Below are 19,819 nucleotides of genomic sequence, written 5' to 3' on the forward strand. Positions count from 1 at the left end.
TGACTTGGGATACCTAACTGAATACTGATATATTAACTAAATGCAAAACAATTACCTGGCAGGCATTAAGTTTCTCAACAGGGACGGTCGACTCCGCATTAAGTTAAAGGAGTCGATGCGTAATAGGACAATACAACCACAAATATGCCTCAGAATTCCTTTTGCACCCCCAAAATGATGTGTTTTTGAAGGTAAGATACACAATGTTCTTGATTCAGAAAGTGCCTCAGCTGTACAAATGCACATGCAGTAAGGGCGCTCGCCAAGCCTATTCTCCTCAGCTCTGTCCAGGCTAAGCCGAGTTAGAGTATAGTAGCACACGCTTACTGACAGAATGAGAAAGGCAGGGAGAAGTCTCGGTTGTTTCGTCACCAGCCCCCCTGCTACTTTCGATGACGTTTCAGCGTCTCATGAGCTTCGAGCGAACACATCCGTCCACAGCGGGGTGAAAAGCACAAGCACGTGCTGGAGGACGCCCAGCCATTCTGTTTTTGTCATCGGCTATAGACCTTTTCCGCAAGGGCGCCGCCATCTTCCGGTCGCGGCGTCTGGGGCGCCGTCTATCGGCTTCGCGCCGCTGATTGCGGCGACAGAGCAGTTATCTGGGTAGGCAACCGTGTGGGTATGGGCGGAACTTGGCTAGACTTGGCTGGGCACTTGATGGGCCCCAACCGAGCTGGTTTGCAGGCTATCACCGGAACATCCGGCGAGCGTTTCCCGTTTCCAAGGGGACGCCACGCAGGGCCAGCCAGGCGCTCGCACATGTCGCCGAGTGCTAGCTAAATTGTTTCGTCTTTTGCCATTTTCTTAGTTGAATTTACCCCGAGAAACATTTACGTCTTGTTTCCGGTAGAGTAGACAATCGTCATGTCGCCCGGCGCGACATCGGCGATGCTGAGCTCTTCAACACGGACAATTGACATCGGAGGTGAGACATGCCAACTTGTTACTAATCGCTTATCATCTGTGTGAATTTTGATGAGCTGTATAATTGAATGAGGGGTTGCTGCGAACGGAATGTCGCCAGCGATCAAGCCTGTCTCGGGTGGTGCGGCAATTAAAAATCGCAAGCAGTGCAGTCTGTCCGTGCTCGTCAACTCATTCACTCATAAAGTTGATAGTCAAGCCTCGAACGTAGTGTCTAGAGTACCCTCCGACGGCACTCTTGCAGAGCGTTCAAGTGGTGTCCGAAAGTCTCATATAAAACGAGTTCTCAAAACGAGTTTTTTTCGAATCTGCAGCGTAGCTTAGTGGTAGGATCTGTGCCTGATAAACGAGCGGTGCCGGGTTTGACCCTCAGTGGCGGCTTACTCTTTTTTTTTTTCTCGAGCATTTTGTTTTGTCGACGCATTTGGCGATATTTCCATTTCTTTTTTACGATTAACACCGGAAAAAAAAAGACGAATGTTTCCGACGAAACTTCGCTGAACAAAACGGTATGGGATTTCGTTTCCGGAGGTGCATGAGGGACAGCGGGGATGGTTTTGCCGGCTGGACGCCGCGAAGCGGCGTGTACGATGGGGCCAAATGGGTCCATATTTTTGTAACCTGCAGCCGCATACTGTCACCGCGAAGAGGCGTGAACGCAGGGAGGGGGGGGGGGGATGTTAACGAGCTCCAGTGATGCACGCACCGTTGACCATCTTCCGGATGGCACTTTTAGGCGCGAGTGGAGAGCCGTCGGACGGCACTGTAATGTTAGCCAACATCGAATGACATCCCTAAGATTATGTGTGCTATTAAGCACACTCCAGAAGCACACCACCCGAGGTACGAAGAGACAGGCACGTAGCCAGGGGGGAGGGGGGGGGGGGCGCCCCCCCACCCTCGAAATCTTCCATTTTGCTGGGGCCTCCTCTCTCCCCACTCCCTCATACAGCATCTTGTCATGGGCGCCCCCCCCCCCCCTCCCTCTCCAAAACAAAATCCTGGCTACGTGCCTGCGAAGAGAATACATTTAATGACACTGGGTATGGGTGAGGAGCTGCAGACAATGAAAATGGAGCAGATGGTCTGCTTGCAACATTAATTAGTCAATCATGTTGTTTTTAAATCGCTGATGCAGCGGCATCCCGGTACCGCTGACATGCTTCCGGCAGCGATACTGTGACATCGCCGTGAACGCTCATGAGTTCTCATTTGTGCATCTTTCTACATATTTTTGACTTTGCTTCAAGTTGAGTTCGGAGATAATGTTTTGATAAAGCGCCATGCGGAAAAACAAAGAAAAATATCTCTTCCAATGCATGTTTGTTTTACACGCACGTCTCGGGAATTTCCATCGTGATAAACATGCGCCAGCTCGTCTGCACCACGACTATTTTTTGCTGTTGTGTGTTGTGTGTATCTTTCTCTGCTAACTCTTGTACCTTCTGTTTGCAGATAACTGCCAGTATCCTCACCCTGAGCGCATCACAACGTGGGAAGACAATATGAAAAAGTGGCCGGAGATACGTTCAGGCAATATAGTTTGCTACTTACTGGACACTGAAGCATGCGATCTCAGACAAGCGAAAGCATACAAAAGTTTAGATGCCTACAACTATGTGATCAGTGGCTGGGTAGGACAGCTCCTCATGCACGAAATCGACGGAGACCTGATACTGTTGAAAGCCTGCGTACAAGGTTCGCAGTCAACAAAGAAGCTGAACAATGCTTGGGTTTGTGCCAAGAAGGATGGTGAAGTGGTCACAGCAGGCTGCACCTGCATGGCTGGAGAGGCTAGGGTGTGCAGCCATGTTGGCGCATTGCTCTTTAAAGTTGATATGGCAGCGACTTTAGGCTACACCGGGCATGCCTGCACCGATGAAGCTGCCAGATGGAATCAAGGGACAAAGAAGAATGTGGTGCCCGCTGCCCTCTCCAACATTGACTTTAAGATGGAGACAGGGGCATCCACAGTCAACAGGAAAGCTCCCGAGGCAAAAAAGTATCATGCCTTTCGTGACGACAAGGAGCTATACGAATTCCTGGCGACAGCTCCGTCCCAGGGTCTGTTCAGGGTGCCAGGCAAGTACACGCTGTTATTGCGGTGACATGCCTATGTGTCTGCCCCTGCTCAGTTTACTGTGGCTAACTCCACATTGCAGTTTCATTTTAATTTTAACCAATGAGAACTCAAGAAACAAATTGCAAGTTTGGGCATGGTACATTGCATTAGATAGTTCACAGAAAGGAATATTTTTTTCTTGGAGAACAGAAAAGAAATGCTTTGGGTATTTGATACGCAATTGTTCTGAATATGAAATGCTTTTGGTGTTTGATATGTGATTGTTCTGATTTCAATAACAAGTATGTGATCTAAGTATTAAAATTCACTGCATAATGGGGTAAATTAGTAATGGAACTCCACAAGGAGCTGAACTTTCTTTTGCTGTGGTTTTTGAGGGACATGTTCTTTTTTTTACACGAATTACAGTATTTCAAATTTAAAAAAAAACTCTATACTCCCAAGAAAGGATGCAAATATGTTGTATATATTCATAGAGCAACGACACCAGGTCCAATAAACTGGATGCAGTGCTTTGTTATGATATTTGAGATTCAAAGGTTTTAAACAGGCCTAGTCACGAAATATTCAGGCAAAAATTTACAAGTGGTCTTTGAATAAGAAATCGCTTCCACCTGTTAATACAGCGATTCTGAATGTGGCGTGTGCACTCAGTCCCACTTGTGGATAAGTATGTAATGCCAGACTTTACTGGCTATGTTAACGCCACACATCCGCTCCGTCATACTTGTTCAGTAACCTGCCCGACACATGGAAAAACATGAACATGGAGTGGAGCATTCAGGCCCCTGTGCACTGCATCCAGAAGATTAACATGTGAATGCTCGCAGCTGTCTCAGGTGAAGCCTCCAATGTGTGTTTCTTTCCCCATCATTGCAGGAACGCTGTTCTATGAAACCCTCACTGCTCCTGTCCAGGTGCCAGCCTGCCCCTCTGCACCCGACCCGCTGCCAAGCCACCAGGGCCACACCGATGTAGACGGCCTGCCAGAGAGCTGCCCACGCTGTAATGTTTTTTACACAGACTTTGTGGTATTGAGTAGTGCTGCGGTGGTACAGCTCGAAAGCCAAACAAGAGGCACGACAAATGCCTTGTGGCACGAGTCAAGGAGGTTACGTGTCACAGCATCTAACATTAGAACAGTGCCAAAAATGCCACATACTCCCCATGAGAGGGCAGTACTGTCGCTTACAAGCAGTACATTTCGGGGGAACGCTGCAACCAGGCGTGGCCAGCATTTCGAGCCAGTCGCACGTGCGCAGTTTGTGAGAGAGACCGGATTAAGTGTTTCTCTATGTGGAACAGTTGTCTGTGCAGAGCTGCCTTTTCTCTCTGCTACTCCCGACGGTATTATTGAGTCTTGTAATGCCATTTTAGAAATTAAGTGTCCCGACACAAACGATTGCAAAGCGCTGATAGCACGAGGAGGCTACGAAGTGAAAGGTCAAGGCGACAATTTTTTCTTGGACCCCGAGCACGACAAGGGGTTTTACAGTCAAGTGCAGTTCACGATGCTATGTGCTAAGAAGACACTCTGTTTTTTTTTACGTATGGTCACCCTGCTCTGTAGCATCATTCACAGTGAATTTCAATGAGATGTTCATCATGCAGAACATGGCTCGCCTGACGAAGTTTTTTTTTTCTTCAATGTTGCCATACCTTGAAGAGAAGTACAGGAATGGTTCGCACCAACTGTCCTCAGACTACAGGCGGTTGACACAAATGTAATGTAACAGCATATATGCATCCCAATGTGTACTACCATATTTTCGGTACTATAGTCCGCATACTATGCATGTTTGCCCCAGTTTGTGGTGAATGAAAAAATTGACTTATGAACTCGAATAGCATCTTTCTCATTTGGCAACCAAATCTGCGAGAGCTGCTTCACGCAAAGTATTAAGTATGTATGTGCAAGTTCTTTTTTTTTTGTTGGGTCCAATTAATTTCTCGCTGCCTAAAAGTTGACTTTACTTGTAACACTGTGTTTTTTGTTGAATGCCGTATTATTCCGAGAGATGCCCTACCCCTTGTCTAGAAATTGCACTGTTCAGTATGGTGACCTGCACAGGAATGGGGTAAGCTGCGGGGAGAGGTAGGGAGTAATGTTTACTGGAAACTAGTTATTGGTGGTTAAGTTGGTCTTTGCTGCAATAAGAGGTTTCACAACCCATTGAGTGAACATAGCATCATGAAGGTCAGAAATAGGTAGGTTCACCAACCCGACCACAAATAAAAACTTGTTTAGAAGTCTGTAACTGGCCTTGCTTCGACAATGTTTTTCTTTTTCCGGTCGCACATAGAAGGTTAGCCCACCCCTTATTTGCCCCCAATTTGCTCTTGAATTTCGGTTTGGCCAATTTAAGTTCTATACTATGTGTTCATTTATATTGTACACCTTGTGGTGCTGTAAGCATGCAAGTTTCTATGCCTTAAAAGTATGTACCCCTTTCGTTTCTGCAACCCACATCATCAAGTGATGGCTTGTGAAAATAAATCAATTGCTTTGTGTGACCTTGCTGTTGCGTAGTTGAGTAGCCAGCAATATGAAAAACCAGTTTTGGGCATGCCCTAGAAAGGAACTACTAGGGAAACAGTATGTTATAGGCAATTCCTAGGAAAGAAGTGTTCTTTATCCATACATGACATTCATGTTTTTACAAGTAATACACAGGAGAGACAAAAACTTTCATATAAAAGTGTGGCTTGTACTTCTCTTGTCCATCTGCACCACATTTCTAATCAGTTGTGCATGGTCATGCTCAGTCTATTGCACGGTACCAGACCGTACACGAATCTCAGGGTGTCTGCAGTGGCAGCCATGCCAGACAGCTCAGTCAATAAAAGCCATGCACACAGACGGGGAACGAGTACCAAGCCTCATTAGGCGACTTCCAATAATGCCTTCAGCACAAGGTCTATAACTGCATCACGAAAAATGTTGGGGTGTCCGAGACTGTGCTTCCTCTTCCATTCATTCACAACTGACAGTTCTCCTAGTTATGTGACATATTTAAAGACAACAGTCCAAATAAATATTTATTTTTCCCAGAAACATAATTTATTTGCTCTAGAACAAGTGGATAAAAATAATGGTACAGGACTGAAAACAACATATGTACACCAATGAGATGCTATGGCACACTTGGGAATTACATCGGTGCAAAGGTGGAAATAAGTAAATATCGGTTCCACTCCTAAAACTCAAAATATGTTTGCATCTCAAATGTAGTAAAAAAAGACAAAAACAATCCTTTTCAACAATAATTCATTTTGTGCCGTACCTGTCCCGTCCAGTCAGTAAACAAATTATGTTTTTCACAAGTTCAGTGTCCCTTTGAAGGGCACGCTGCAGTGATTTCACAGCAGATAAGCTTCCAGGACAGTCATTAAGCTTCAGGCTGGAACAACCTGGTGTGCTGGAGAAGCCCATGCAACATTTGTCCGCGTTATCTTTGACAGAGGGAGACAGCAATCATTTCTTACAAAGAATGAGTCCGAAAAACTCAAGTTGCAAATATTGGGACAGGAGAGACTGATTGTCAGATTGTTTAGTGGACACCAATCAGAATGAGTGCTTAACAGGGTACTGGTGCTCCTAACGGCCCAAAACTATGATATGTACACATCGCGACACTGTTAGCGCGGAAACAACATCGGTGCATTTTTGCATTTTACTTCTAAACAGTGTTTGCGATCACGAAATTTTATCGCTTACATTATAGAACTAAATTAGCTCTTTCCGTAGCAACCATAACTTGGACGACATCTCTTGGTTTCAAAGAGAAAAACTGGAAAAACCGGCGAAAGCTTGTTCGCGCTAACAGCGTCGCGCTCTGCACCACCTCAAAGTACTGGAAACGGACCTGATCTCCGATCAGAAGATCCCGATCCTTGCTTCAAGAAATTCCTTGGTAAAATGAAGCTAGCCGACATGACTCGGTGATATCTGGCACTGTGCACAGAAGGGCACAACCGCGGTGGTAAATAAAAAGACAACAAAGATTATGCCTGACTAAGCCAGTCAGTGCGGTCTATGTCTTCAATTTGGAACATTGTCCCTGACAATGACTCAGGCGATGTGCCTGGCATGGATTATCACAACTGGCAACGAGCGATACATAATGGACGCGCACGTCTTATCTGTTTGTCCTGCATCAACTCCAGCAGCCATGCCTGCCATTGGGAAGGTGGAACCGTTCAACTCTGCTACGTCGGACTGGACCGAGTATCACAAACACGTGGAATTATACTTTGCCGCGAACGACATCGCGGCAACGATGAGGACTGCCGTGTTTCCGACGTGCTGCGGGTCAGAAACTTACTCGCTGCTGCAGAGCCTGCTCACCCCTACGAAGCCTGCCGATACAACATTGGCTGTGATGTTCGAAGCTTTGAACAAGCACTACTCGCCGAAGGTATCGTAGGTGGTGGCGAGCTTCAAGTTATTTTTTCTCGATATCGGCGGGACGAAGAGCCGGCCAACGATTACATCGCATCGCTTAAGAAGCTTGCCGACGACTGCAAATTCACATCGTTTCGGTAGCGGATGCTACCGAAACGATGTGAAATTATGTGCTCGGCTGGCTGAAGCGACGCCTGTGCAGGCCTGGGAGTGTGCAAATGTTGTAGAGACTAAGCCGACCAGACAGCAGGCAAGTGGTTCTTGCTTCCGCTGCGGGGGTAATCATCTAGCACACCAGTGTCGTCACGTGGGCAGCATCTCTTTCAAGTGTGAGCAGAGAGGGCATTTAGCACAACTGTGCAGATCAAATACATCTCAAACGGAAAAGCAAGACAGAGGAGTGGATCGAGACCTGTCCACAATGCGGATGACGAGCTGGCAGCGTACGACCTTTGGGTGCTTCAAGCGACCAGACCAGAGCCAATGCGTGTCGAAGTTGCCGTCAACGCATGCGAGTTGGATACCGGTGTCAGCGTGTCAGCCATCAGCAAGAGGAAGTATCCAATTCCTTCCGACGCTGGCGCTGTACACAAAAGGGCGCCACCATAGTAAATAAAAAGACGACAAAGACGACGCCTGACTGGGCCAGCCTGTGCGGTCTACGTCCTCAATTTAGAATGTTGCCCCTGACCTTGACTCGGGCGATGAACTTAGCGTGGATTATTACGCTTGCAACAAGCAACGAAGCAACGTTCAGCTTCTTATCGGCTTGGAGCATCACTGGAACCTTGTGACAGGAAAATTCAAACCATTCGAGGAAAAGCTCGGAGCGGACGAGAACACCTTGGAACGGATTATCCCAGACCTTGGGAGGGGCAATGCTTCATGACGCACATTGCATGCAGACGACAGCCCTGAGAACATTGGTGGTGGAATCTGAAACTATGAACTGCTTGGAACGAATCTGGAGACTGGAGTCAATCGGAGTGACAGACAAGGAGGAGGCAACTCTGCAAAAACAATGGACGCTTGGGTCATTCAAAGAAAGCAGCAAACAAGTTGGTTTCAGAAACAAAGTTGATGTTCCCCGAAAACCAAACGTCAGTCTTGATGATAAAAGGGAACCAGTGGAAAATGTCAGACCCATCTCACAAATTGTCTTCAAGGAAACACCACACCTGCTTCTTTAGTATGGCACTGCAATGAGACAGTAATGCTGCTTGGCAGAAGCGGTAACGATGATAGTCGACAAGAAGCCGTCCTACTCCATGCTACATGAGGTGGTGCTCAGGAAGTTCTGCATTTGACTTTGAACTTATTGAATCAGCTTCTCATGTTAGCTGGCACTGTGTTAGACCGCATCATTTTGGTGTGCGATAAGTGGTGCTTTCAAGTTACACAGACCAGCACACACAAAAACCATGTCGTTAATAGTTTTGCGAGATGCTATGGGCAAAGCAGACTTAAAAATACGATACGTTTTGATGCGGTTAATGGCCCTTTCCACGTGGATCCGCACAGACGCAATACGTCGAGTCTTAGTCACCTCAGTCTCCGACAGTTGGGGCTTTCCTGAAAGAAAAAAGTAAATATTGATAGTTACAAAGTCTGGTAGGAGTGTGCCACTGCATCTCTTCCCACTCTTCTCATACAAGCGAGGTATACCAAATGAGAAAACCACCAACTGAGCAGAACCCACCACCAATTTTGTATATCCAACGAGTACCACAGAAAACTGGAAGGGGGATAAAAAACCTGTGCCGACTTAAATATAACTAAATATGTTGGCATAGTTTTATGCCAATGAGCTTTCCTGTCATTCTTGCTGCTTGCATACAGGCAACACTTTAATCCCAACAGATATGTTCCTCGGATGCCCAAAGGCCATTTATAGGAGGTTTGAATGTCTTCAGATGTCTGCAGGAATAAGTGCTTTACCTGTGTAGCTACTCATTAAACCGAGCATCTGTTGATCATGCAAGGAAATTGTGGCATGCTTTCTACAAAGCATTCTCATGCAATGCTTATGCACCATTTTCAATTACACTCTTGGAAGTATCCACTCGTAGAACAGCAAGACTGCACATGGTAAAAAAATGGGGTTAATGGTGAAATATTCGAGGATGCACTGTTTTCCAAAAATATCTTGGCTGCATAAAGGTTATTGTTGCTAATTCCTTACAAATATTATACACCATTACACATGGTTATAACAGCAAAATTTAATTTAAAAGTTTAACTGGTCCATGCCACACATTTGTATGATTTATCAGCTTATTTGTACTTGTCTATTTTAAATGCCCAATAACGGCTGGAGCCGACGTATTGGTGCACTTGTAAGCTACAACACAGAATACATATAAATACAAACAAGAAATGTTACATCAATTCACATATAAGCAGGAATTGAACAGTTATGAAGCATAAATGCTATTTCAGAACATGATGCAAGCACTCCTGAAATTGAGGTAAGTTAGTGTTGAAATTTAACATATCCAAATTTAGATTGAAATTAGTTGTCATGTAGTATCCAAAGCATTTCACAACATAAGAGTAGCTTTTTCGAAACAGCCAATTTACCATACCCCTCGTGAATGCAGGCACATTCAACTTGATCCCCCTGGCCTCCAAGTGAGCTTCGAGTGCAAAGCCTCGATCAGCCATGATTTCGTCTCCTCTCTGTAGGAAGTCCTCAACACCGCAGGTCCGAACGATGTGCTTATCAGAGGCTCTCCCTCCGTAAACATCAGAAACATACATGAGATGCCCATTAGGTGCAATCACAGTAAGAAACTTTAAAGTGTTTGCAGCCTTATATGCACTGTACGTTTGCGCACGGGCCATTAACTTCCGTGGCCTCTGCAAGGTGAGCTCTGCGCAATCGAAGATACACGTTGTCCTGCCATAGCCATTCTCTACAAAAGATGCTGGCATGGTGCTCTGAATGCGTACACGTGGCAGCCAGACCACGATATACGTCATAATCTTCTTTAAGATTCCAAGTATCTTATCGAAGATAGCACAAATGCGAGTAACAGATATGGAAAATCGCCTGGCGAGATCACCATAAAGGAGGCCCAGACGTAGCCGCATTAGAGAGAGGAGTAGTTGATCCTCAAGAGGGATTCGTGAGTTGGCTGTTGTCATTAAGGATACCATTTCGACTAGAGACAAAAATGCATCCCTTGAAATGCCAGTGTAAAACTGAATGTCAGCGTCTGACATCGTTAGCGAAACTGCAGCTTTAGATGGCTCCTTCGTGCAGTAGTCGTGGTCAGCTGCTTGCTCGGCGTCTGGGCTCTTCGTTGTTACCTGAATGGGCAAAGTGAGACCACACATACTACTTACAAAGAATAGTAACTCATGCTGTTGCTTCAGTGCTCAGTATATTAAAACCTAGTTGGGCAATACATTACCGGCTCAAAACTTAAAGACCAAACTACAATGATAAGCTACACAAATTCCACTTGTTTCTGCTCAAACCCGGTGAACAGGGTACATCTCTCACATGCATAAATTTGTAGAGAAGACAGGAACTTCTGATGTCAAATATTTTCATCAACGTCTCACTTCTTTTTGAGAAGGGGTATTCATGCAAATCGCAGTGATGTGATTGCGTGCCAATTACGCCAAAAGGCTAACCCTGCTAAATTTTGCCAAGCCTGCGCCAAAGGACCAATTTTGGTCGCCTTTGAAAAACAAAACTAAACTTGAGCACACATGAGCTAGGTGGTGCAAGCAGCTGCCCGACTCAAAGTACCATCCATCAATCGCTCATCCAGTTCCCTTGCATGGCTTTTCCCGCCACCTCTTGTCTTGCGTTTTTTTTTTTTTTTAATTTTTTTAATGATAGACATGGGCGTGTGTGGACTCTCCGACGCTAGCGTGCTGGGGACCAGCCATGCCGTCATGCTGTTAAACGAAACCATGTTTTTGCGCGGTAGGAGTTAAGTTTATGGGCTGAAGCACTCGCTTCTAAAAGCAACGGCCGTGGCCAAAGCATATGTGGTCCCTGCTTGTCAGTCACCGTCGTCGCGCAACGTCGGGTGTTGCCGTCCCCACGTCGCTGCAAATACAGTAAAACCTCGTTATAACAAAACGGGATATAACAAACTAATGGATATAAGAGAGCAATCATAATTCCCCTTGCTTGCTAATAGTGGGAAGAAATGGACATTGGCTATAACAAACTAATGGTTATAACGAAATAATTACGACCGCTCCTTCAACTTTGTTATAACGAGGTTTTACTGTATGCTGCTTTCTAAACTGAAACGTAAGGACTGCCGCATGTTCATCAACATTCCTGTTCAAGTTTAATACGGTAGTACGGAAATCTCTCTAGCTCAAAGACTGCTGTGTCAAAGTATTGATTACCTAGGTTTCTCTCGGTAGGCTTTCTTTCAAGACGGATCCCGGTACGTGAAAAATCTGCCGCGAAAGAAAGTTATTGAAGTGAGCTAAAGCAAAGAAGGCAATGTCTGCACGCTGAACCAGCACAGCGCGCTTGTTTGTCCCGATTTCAGTTCAGCGCCCCAAGGACTTTTCGACCCTGGCTCACGGTGTCTTGCATCGATGCGCTGAGGTTGTTTTTTCATGCGTTTAGCTTGTATACCTCGCCTGCCGGCCTTGCAAGCACGTGCCGCTGGACTGTTTTTTGTCGTATGCTGGACAGTTACATTTTGCATACAATTTTGGGAACCATGTTGGCGACGGAGTGGAGTGGCATGGTTTAGATCGAACAGCCATCTCCGCTCGCATGAGAATTTTGCATTGTACGGCAGTAGTTACGTATTTGATCAGTCCGAGTCTGCTTCTATTTATTATATTACTAGTCAAGCTAATGCTGTTATATTTACTACTAAGCTGGTCATTTTCGGATTTTAATATGTGGAGTTTGTTTCTTATTTACCTGTAGCGGGTACATATATATTGCTACGATAAGAAAGTGTAAGAGAAAGACGATGACGGGAACTGAGAATGGGAAGGCTGGACTGAGTGACTGAGGAGTGACGTCGTTCAAGACGTTCAGACATGCGAGCACTGCCAGTTCCGGGAGACATCTACTACTAAGTTTGAGCTAATTGGAATTGACTTTCTCAGACCTTTTCCGAAGTCTCGGAGCAGAAATCGTTATGTCATAGTCGCAGTTGCCTACTTAACCAAATGGGTAGAGGCCCTAGCGGTGCCAAATGCTACTGCAGATTTCCTAGAAGAGTTTATTGATGTCTACATTGTTCTCAGACATGGCCCGCCACGCGCAATAATTTCAGACCATGGCACACCGTTCATGTCTCACCTTTTTAGAAACTGTCTGGCGAGACATGGCATACGACCTTCTCCGACATCCGTGTACCATCCTCAAACGAACAATCTAGTTGAGAGGAACAACTGTACACTTACAGATATCTTGTCTGCCTATGTAAACCCCACGCATATTAATTGGGATAATTTTGTCCCACACGCCATGTTCGCACTGAACACATCACAGGAAGAAACCACGAAGGAAGTACCGTTCAGATTCTTATATGGTCATGACGTGACGCTGCCTGTTGAGACAAGGCTTGGGGTGAACGGGACACAATATTGCAGGGACACTCAACATGCTTCTCTTGATGAAATTCATAGACAGGCACGGGACGCCATTCGGCGAAGTCAGGAAGAGACTGGCAATATGTCAGAGGCCGGTATCCATAATGTGCACGAGTTTCAAACTGGAGATAAAGTTCTGGCGAAACGGACCTTGCAATCTGTCTCTTGGTAGACCGCAAGGTCTGCCGAGAGACAGACCTTGGGTTCGATAAGGCCGGGGGCCTTATTGAGTCTTGGAACGGGTTGGGCGTGCCACCTACTTCGAGGACCTCACTGATGGACGACCTCCCAGCACACACCGCTGCTTTCCTGAGCATGTATCACATCTCAAGCTATACATCCCACGAGCGCGCCAAGTTAAGTTCCGTAAAGAATGAGAACATCTTTTGCAGACGGACTACGATCAAGATCACATTAACTGTATTTTTAAAAGAGATTACCACTTTTGTTTCTTTTTTTAGTGGGAGGGGGAGAGTGCTACGATAAGAAAGTGAAGGAGAAAGAAGACGGGAACTGAGATTGGGGCGGGTCGACTGAGTGACTAAGGAGAATTGGGCCACTTTCGCTGCTCCAAAACATGGTTTTGGCTGCTCCAAAACGCCTTAGGCCAATAACATCACTGAAATCGCCATATGAAGGGAAATTCTACATAGATTGAATTCAGTTGTGCTAACTGATTCAAACAGCTGATGAGGCTGAAGTTCATTGTCTGTCGCAGAAGTCCGTACCAGGGACCGCTGTTTTAAGGGGGATGTGAACAGTCGCTGACACTGGACAACACAGGGTGAATCGACAAGCAACCGCGACTGTCTGCTTACTGTGCTGGATAGCGTGGACTCCACCGCAACTGTTGGCGTCCGTGGCCCATTTGCAGCAGCAGTGCTTGCTGGGGACTGTTGTGTCAAGAAAGAAGCAAAGTCATTGATACCGCACTGTACAGAACAAGCTGAGAGGCAAGTGCAAAAGTCTGCCTACTACTTTGGGTAGCGGAGCGACTCCTGCAACAGGTGGTGTATGTTGCCCGATGCTTGTTGCAGAAGGGCCTGCTGGGGACTGCTGGGCAGGGAGAAAAGCAGAGTCATCAACACCGAACAATGCAGAGGGAGCCAATAAGTCAGCGCAACTGTTTCCTTACTGTGCTGGGTAGCCTCCCAGGCGAAAATTTCTAACTGGGACCAGTTGGCACCTCAACTGGTTTCAACTGGGACTAACTGGTACCAACTGGGAAGCAACTGGGACCAATAGGAGTCCAACTGGGACCAGCTGAGGGGTCAACTGGTTTGCACCATTCCCAGTTGGGAGTCAACTGGTTTGACTTCCAGTTGGGAATGGAGTGAACTCAGACCAGTTAGGAACGTAACTGGTTGGAGCGATTCCCAGTCGGACTTCAAATGCCTTTCCCGTTCCCAGTTCACACGGGGCAACAATTTTGACAAGTTGGGGGTGTATTGACCTTTGCTAATTAAGAAAACTAAAAACAGTTACATTTTTAAATTTATACAAATAGGGAAATTTTTAATTACTGGGGTACATTTCTATATTTATAAAAATAATATAAAAGTTTTAATTAATAGAATATTTTTTTTAATTAGAAAATATAATTAGTGACAAAATGTGTTCACCTAAATGAACATTTAGTGCATCATTAAAATATATTAAAACATTTATTTAAACACCTACAGTATTTGTTTTCTTTTTACTTTTAATAAATAAATTTATCTTTTGGCCAATCAGAGCTAGCCAGCCACCGTGGCACGCAGGTGCGGATTAATGGTACGCGCTGTCGACAGATAGCGCTGCCTATGCTGACGCCGCATGACGCCGGAGTCGGACGGACGCGGTAGAGAAGGGTCGCCATCGCCGAAGTTGGCGTCGTTATGAAAATGTCAAAACTACAGCTGCGCTTCTTTGGACCTAACTGCACACACACCATGGTTGCGGCAGTGAACTTCGGGGATGGAAAGATGCAGTTCAGCGATCGGAGGGCACCCAGGAAAGACCGGACGGAAGAAAACGCCGCGGAGAGCACAATGGCAAAAATGGCGGGAGGTCTACCTCGAAAATGTACGACTGTTGTGACAGAGATTGCAAGGTGGGAGCGCTACCGCATCCTATCAGGACTTCACCTGCGCAACGCGGGATCACGGGTGAGCACCTTTCTTTATGCGATGGGGAGAGAAGCTGAGGACGTCTTCACTAACAGACGCCAGCGCCTGATCTTCCTTCATCTCACGAATACTACTTCTGAAAAAGCGATTCAACCGTCGCAAGCAAGTGGCTAAACTCGGAGCGTGTACATCACCGAATCTATTATTTAGTTTCATTCTTCAAGTTTTTGACAATAAAGTCTTATCAACCTTCCATTTTGTGCCGTGTTTCATTGTTGCTGAAGTTGGTACCAGCGGTAACTGGGACCAACTCCAACTGGGACCAGTTGGACAGCTCCAACTGGGACCAGCTGCAACTGGGAATTGTTCCATAAACCAGTTGCAACTGGGACCAATTGGTCCCAGTTGAAAATTTTTGCCTGGGCTACGATTTCCCCCCATAATCATAGATACGGTCGATTGAGGTCCAACCCCTGTGGCAGGAGTGCGTACCGGGAACTGATGTGCAGAAAGAAAAGTGAACATTTATCAACACTGGACGGCATATTGGGAGCCGACAAGTCAGCACAACTGTCTTCTTACCGTGCTGGGTACCCTACCAGTTCCCTCCACAATCGTGAATGTTGTCACTTGTGGCCCACCGTTTGGGGCAGGGGTGCATTCCGTAGGCTGCCGTGGCAAAAGAAAAGCAGAGCCATTAACACTGGACAGCGCAGCGCATGCCGGCAAGCAATTGCAACTGTCTGTTTACCGTGCTGGACACTCCCCCTCCAGTCATAAATGTTGGTGAGTGAAGCTTGTCTGTGGCAGGAGTGCATGCCAAGGACTGCTGTTTTGAGGGAGATATGGACAGTCGCAGACACTGGGCAACACAGGGCGAGCTGAGAAGTAATTGCGACTGTCTGCTTACTGTGCTGGATAGCGTAGGGGTTCTTCCCCCCACCGTGACTGTTGGCGTCCGTGGCCCATTTGCAGCAGCAGTGCTTGCTGGGGACTGTTGTGTCAAGAAGCGAAGTCATTGATACCGCACTATGCAGGACAAGCTGAGAGGCAAATGCAAAAGTCTGCTTACCATTCTGCGTAGCTGAGTGAGCGCAACTGTTGGCGTCTGTGTCCTAGCAGTTGTTGCACAGGGACTTCGTGCTGGGGACTGATGTGCATTGAGAAGAATGAACAGTCATCAACAGTGCACCACACAAAGGGAGCCGAGAAATGAGCGCAACTGTTGCCTTACCGTGCCGGGTACCCTACCAGTTCCCCCCACAATCGTGAATGTTGTCACTTGAGGCCCACCGTTTGGGGCAGGGGTGCATTCCGTAGGCTGCCGTGGCAAAAGAAAAGCAGAGCCATTAACACTGGACAGCGCAGCGCATGCCGGCAAGCAATTGCAACTGTCTGTTTACCGTGCTGGACACTCCCCCTCCAGTCATAAATGTTGGTGAGTGAAGCTTGTCTGTGGCAGGAGTGCATGCCAAGGACTGCTGTTTTGAGGGAGATATGGACAGTCGCAGACACTGGGCAACACAGGGCGAGCTGAGAAGTAATTGCGACTGTCTGCTTACTGTGCTGGATAGCGTAGGTGTTCTTCCCCCCACCGTGACTGTTGTCGTCCGTGGCCCATTTGCAGCAGCAGTGCTTGCTGGGGACTGTTGTGTCAAGAAGCGAAGTCATTGATACCGCACTATACAGGACAAGCTGAGAGGCAAATGCAAAAGTCTGCTTACCATTCTGCGTAGCTGAGTGAGCGCAACTGTTGGCGTCTGTGGCCTAGCAATTGTTGCACAGGGGCTTCGTGCTGGGGACTGATGTGCATTGAGAAGAATGAACAGTCATCAACAGTGCACCACACAAAGGGAGCCGAGAAATGAGCGCAACTGTTGCCTTACCGTGCCGGGTACCCTACCAGTTCCCCCCACAATCGTGAATGTTGTCACTTGAGGCCCACCGTTTGGGGCAGGGGTGCATTCCGTAGGCTGCCGTGGCAAAAGAAAAGCAGAGCCATTAACACTGGACAGCGCAGCGCATGCCGGCAAGCAATTGCAACTGTCTGTTTACCGTGCTGGACACTCCCCCTCCAGTCATAAATGTTGGTGAGTGAAGCTTGTCTGTGGCAGGAGTGCATGCCAAGGACTGCTGTTTTGAGGGAGATATGGACAGTCGCAGACACTGGGCAACACAGGGCGAGCTGAGAAGTAATTGCGACTGTCGGCTTACTGTGCTGGATAGCGTAGGGGTTCTTCCCCCCACCGTGACTGTTGGCGTCCGTGGCCCATTTGCAGCAGCAGTGCTTGCTGGGGACTGTTGTGTCAAGAAGCGAAGTCATTAATACCGCACTATACAGGACAAGCTGAGAGGCAAATGCAAAAGTCTGCTTACCATTCTGCGTAGCTGAGTGAGCGCAACTGTTGGCGTCTGTGTCCTAGCAGTTGTTGCACAGGGGCTTCGTGCTGGGGACTGATGTGCATTGAGAAGAATGAACAGTCATCAACAGTGCACCACACAAAGGGAGCCGAGAAATGAGCGCAACTGTTGCCTTACCGTGCCGGGTACCCTACCAGTTCCCCCCACAATCGTGAATGTTGTCACTTGAGGCCCACCGTTTCGGGCAGGGGTGCATTCCGTAGGCTGCCGTGGCAAAAGAAAAGCAGAGCCATTAACACTGGACAGCGCAGCGCATGCCGGCAAGCAATTGCAACTGTCTGTTTACCGTGCTGGACACTCCCCCTCCAGTCATAAATGTTGGTGAGTGAAGCTTGTCTGTGGCAGGAGTGCATGCCAAGGACTGCTGTTTTGAGGGAGATATGGACAGTCGCAGACACTGGGCAACACAGGGCGAGCTGAGAAGTAATTGCGACTGTCTGCTTACTGTGCTGGATAGCGTAGGGGTTCTTCCCCCCACCGTGACTGTTGGCGTCCGTGGCCCATTTGCAGCAGCAGTGCTTGCTGGGGACTGTTGTGTCAAGAAGCGAAGTCATTGATACCGCACTATGCAGGACAAGCTGAGAGGCAAATGCAAAAGTCTGCTTACCATTCTGCGTAGCTGAGTGAGCGCAACTGTTGGCGTCTGTGTCCTAGCAGTTGTTGCGCAAGGGCTTCGTGCTGGGGACTGATGTGCATTGAGAAAAACAAACAGTCACCAACAGTGCACCACACAAAGGGAGCCGACAGACAAGTGCAACTGTTTCCTTACCATGCTGGGAAGCCTACCAGTTTTGCCCCCAATCGTGACTGTAGGCGACTGAGGCCCAATGTTTGTGGAGGCACTACGAGCCAGGGATTGCTGCGCCGAGAGAAAAGTGAACAGTCAATAACACTGCACAACCAATACAGAGCAAACTGAGAGGCAAGTGCAAATGTCGGCTTACCGTGCTGGATAGCCAGGTAGTTCTCAAAGCAGTTGATGACTGAGACCCAACATATGTAGCGATGCTTGCCAGGGGTTTCTAACACAGTGTAACAACAATTTTGAATGTAATTTAGCACTTTTGAATGTTTATACTCGGGACAGAAATAATTCGAACTGTTTAAATAAATTGCCCTAGAAGGATGCCAACCAAAGTAAGAACTTGACTACATTGTGTTTGTTCAGAATATGTCTATGCAACTTACCTTGCCTCCTTGAAAGCATGAGGACGAAAGCTGTGGGGCGTTTTGGTTGAGTTTCTACAATGAAAGAAGAGACTTTAATGAAGCCTGTATAGACCCTTTTGCTGTTTACAAACATGAGCTGCCTCCTGCGTCCCAAGCGACTTCCGGTCGTTCCGTGCTCGCGAGCCTGTCGAGCCTGCTTATGTCACCAGTGCTAGAAAGCACAAATGCTACACGTACATCAAACTTGGAGATTTAATGAGGGCTCTCGGCTGGACAATCTAACGTCTTAAACAAGAGAATTTGGTTTACAAGAATATTCGAAAACGTTCAACACATCTCGCGCTTCTGCGTTCTCTTGGCGTTCACATGGAGAATTGGTGGTTAAACGTTTCATCTACATTTCAAGCAGCGGTATTAAGGTGGGCTTTGTTCATTCTTTTTATGAACCGGAAGTTCTCTGGGACGTCAAAAGAATGGAGCACCGCCTGGTGGTGTTTGCCGCTCTTCACAACTGGTACCTGCATCTTGAGCGGTGGCACATAGACTCTGTCAAGCCGCCTTCGTCCTACGAGAACCTGCAGAAAATTTCACCGGCGTGAATAAAGACGAATCAGATTATGTGACAAAAAATATGATTAGGGAGTTCGCATAGCTTCACAGAGACACGCTTCATCGTCGCATGTTAATTTCGTCAACGTTTTGACGTTTCAGTGAAACTCGTTGGACGAACCGCACGCAGTAGACACGTTTCGCCGACACTTTTTTTTTTTTGCTGGGTGATTTTGATTTGGTGGTTACTCATGTCGCTGGACTGTAGTACGGCTAGCAACATCTTCTAGAGTGCAAAGCTGGGTGGGACGGCGAAGCAATCGCCGCAGAGAATGGGAAGCCAGCCGTAAGCGGTGCTGCGCTCGTGGCCCGTGGATCATACCGACAAGCCACGCTCCCAAACAGATGGTCTGCCCTGGCTTTGCTTCTCACAGAAGAAATTAAATAAAATCTCAGGCTCGAGCGTGAGGCAAGCCTCGTCGGAACCACTAAGGGTTCGGTTTCTGCGAGCCAGGCTAGCAATCAGGGGAAGGCGAAAACTAATGCCAGCGGTCGCCTCGGCCG

The 19,819-nt window shown here is 47.2% G+C and overlaps 1 protein-coding gene, 4 long non-coding RNA genes and 1 pseudogene across 5 annotated transcripts; 1 reads left to right on the top strand and 5 right to left on the bottom strand.

Annotated features, from left to right (window-relative positions):
- Nucleotides 1-851: 851 nt before the first annotated feature.
- Nucleotides 852-5,104, top strand: LOC115320375 (annotated as a pseudogene).
- A 3,166-nt stretch (nucleotides 5,105-8,270) lies between these two features.
- Nucleotides 8,271-10,795, bottom strand: LOC115320376. The gene is made up of 2 exons (XM_029980485.4): nucleotides 10,001-10,795; nucleotides 8,271-8,987 (listed from the first exon to the last, which is right to left on the bottom strand). Exons 1-2 carry the CDS (start codon nucleotides 10,752-10,754, stop codon nucleotides 8,767-8,769), a joined length of 975 nt encoding a protein of 324 aa, XP_029836345.3. The 5' UTR covers nucleotides 10,755-10,795; the 3' UTR covers nucleotides 8,271-8,766.
- A 4,954-nt stretch (nucleotides 10,796-15,749) lies between these two features.
- On the bottom strand, nucleotides 15,750-16,243 carry LOC115333046. The gene is made up of 4 exons (XR_003920690.2): nucleotides 16,188-16,243; nucleotides 16,026-16,109; nucleotides 15,867-15,944; nucleotides 15,750-15,784 (listed from the first exon to the last, which is right to left on the bottom strand). It is a non-coding gene; the product is annotated as an uncharacterized LOC115333046 (long non-coding RNA).
- Nucleotides 16,244-16,373: 130 nt separating this feature from the next.
- Nucleotides 16,374-16,695, bottom strand: LOC115333049. The gene is made up of 3 exons (XR_005716460.1): nucleotides 16,678-16,695; nucleotides 16,519-16,596; nucleotides 16,374-16,436 (listed from the first exon to the last, which is right to left on the bottom strand). It is a non-coding gene; the product is annotated as an uncharacterized LOC115333049 (long non-coding RNA).
- Nucleotides 16,696-17,719: 1,024 nt separating this feature from the next.
- LOC115333048 lies at nucleotides 17,720-18,212 on the bottom strand. Its single transcript, XR_005716461.3, has 4 exons — nucleotides 18,144-18,212; nucleotides 17,982-18,065; nucleotides 17,823-17,900; nucleotides 17,720-17,740 (listed from the first exon to the last, which is right to left on the bottom strand). It is a non-coding gene; the product is annotated as an uncharacterized LOC115333048 (long non-coding RNA).
- Nucleotides 18,213-18,480: 268 nt separating this feature from the next.
- LOC121837480 lies at nucleotides 18,481-19,283 on the bottom strand. The gene is made up of 3 exons (XR_006078171.1): nucleotides 19,225-19,283; nucleotides 18,725-18,778; nucleotides 18,481-18,558 (listed from the first exon to the last, which is right to left on the bottom strand). It is a non-coding gene; the product is annotated as an uncharacterized LOC121837480 (long non-coding RNA).
- Nucleotides 19,284-19,819: the final 536 nt, after the last annotated feature.

This window comes from Ixodes scapularis, unplaced genomic scaffold (genome assembly GCF_016920785.2).
Source record: "Ixodes scapularis isolate PalLabHiFi unplaced genomic scaffold, ASM1692078v2 PGA_scaffold44__24_contigs__length_19508400, whole genome shotgun sequence".
Lineage (NCBI taxonomy): Eukaryota > Metazoa > Arthropoda > Arachnida > Ixodida > Ixodidae > Ixodes > Ixodes scapularis.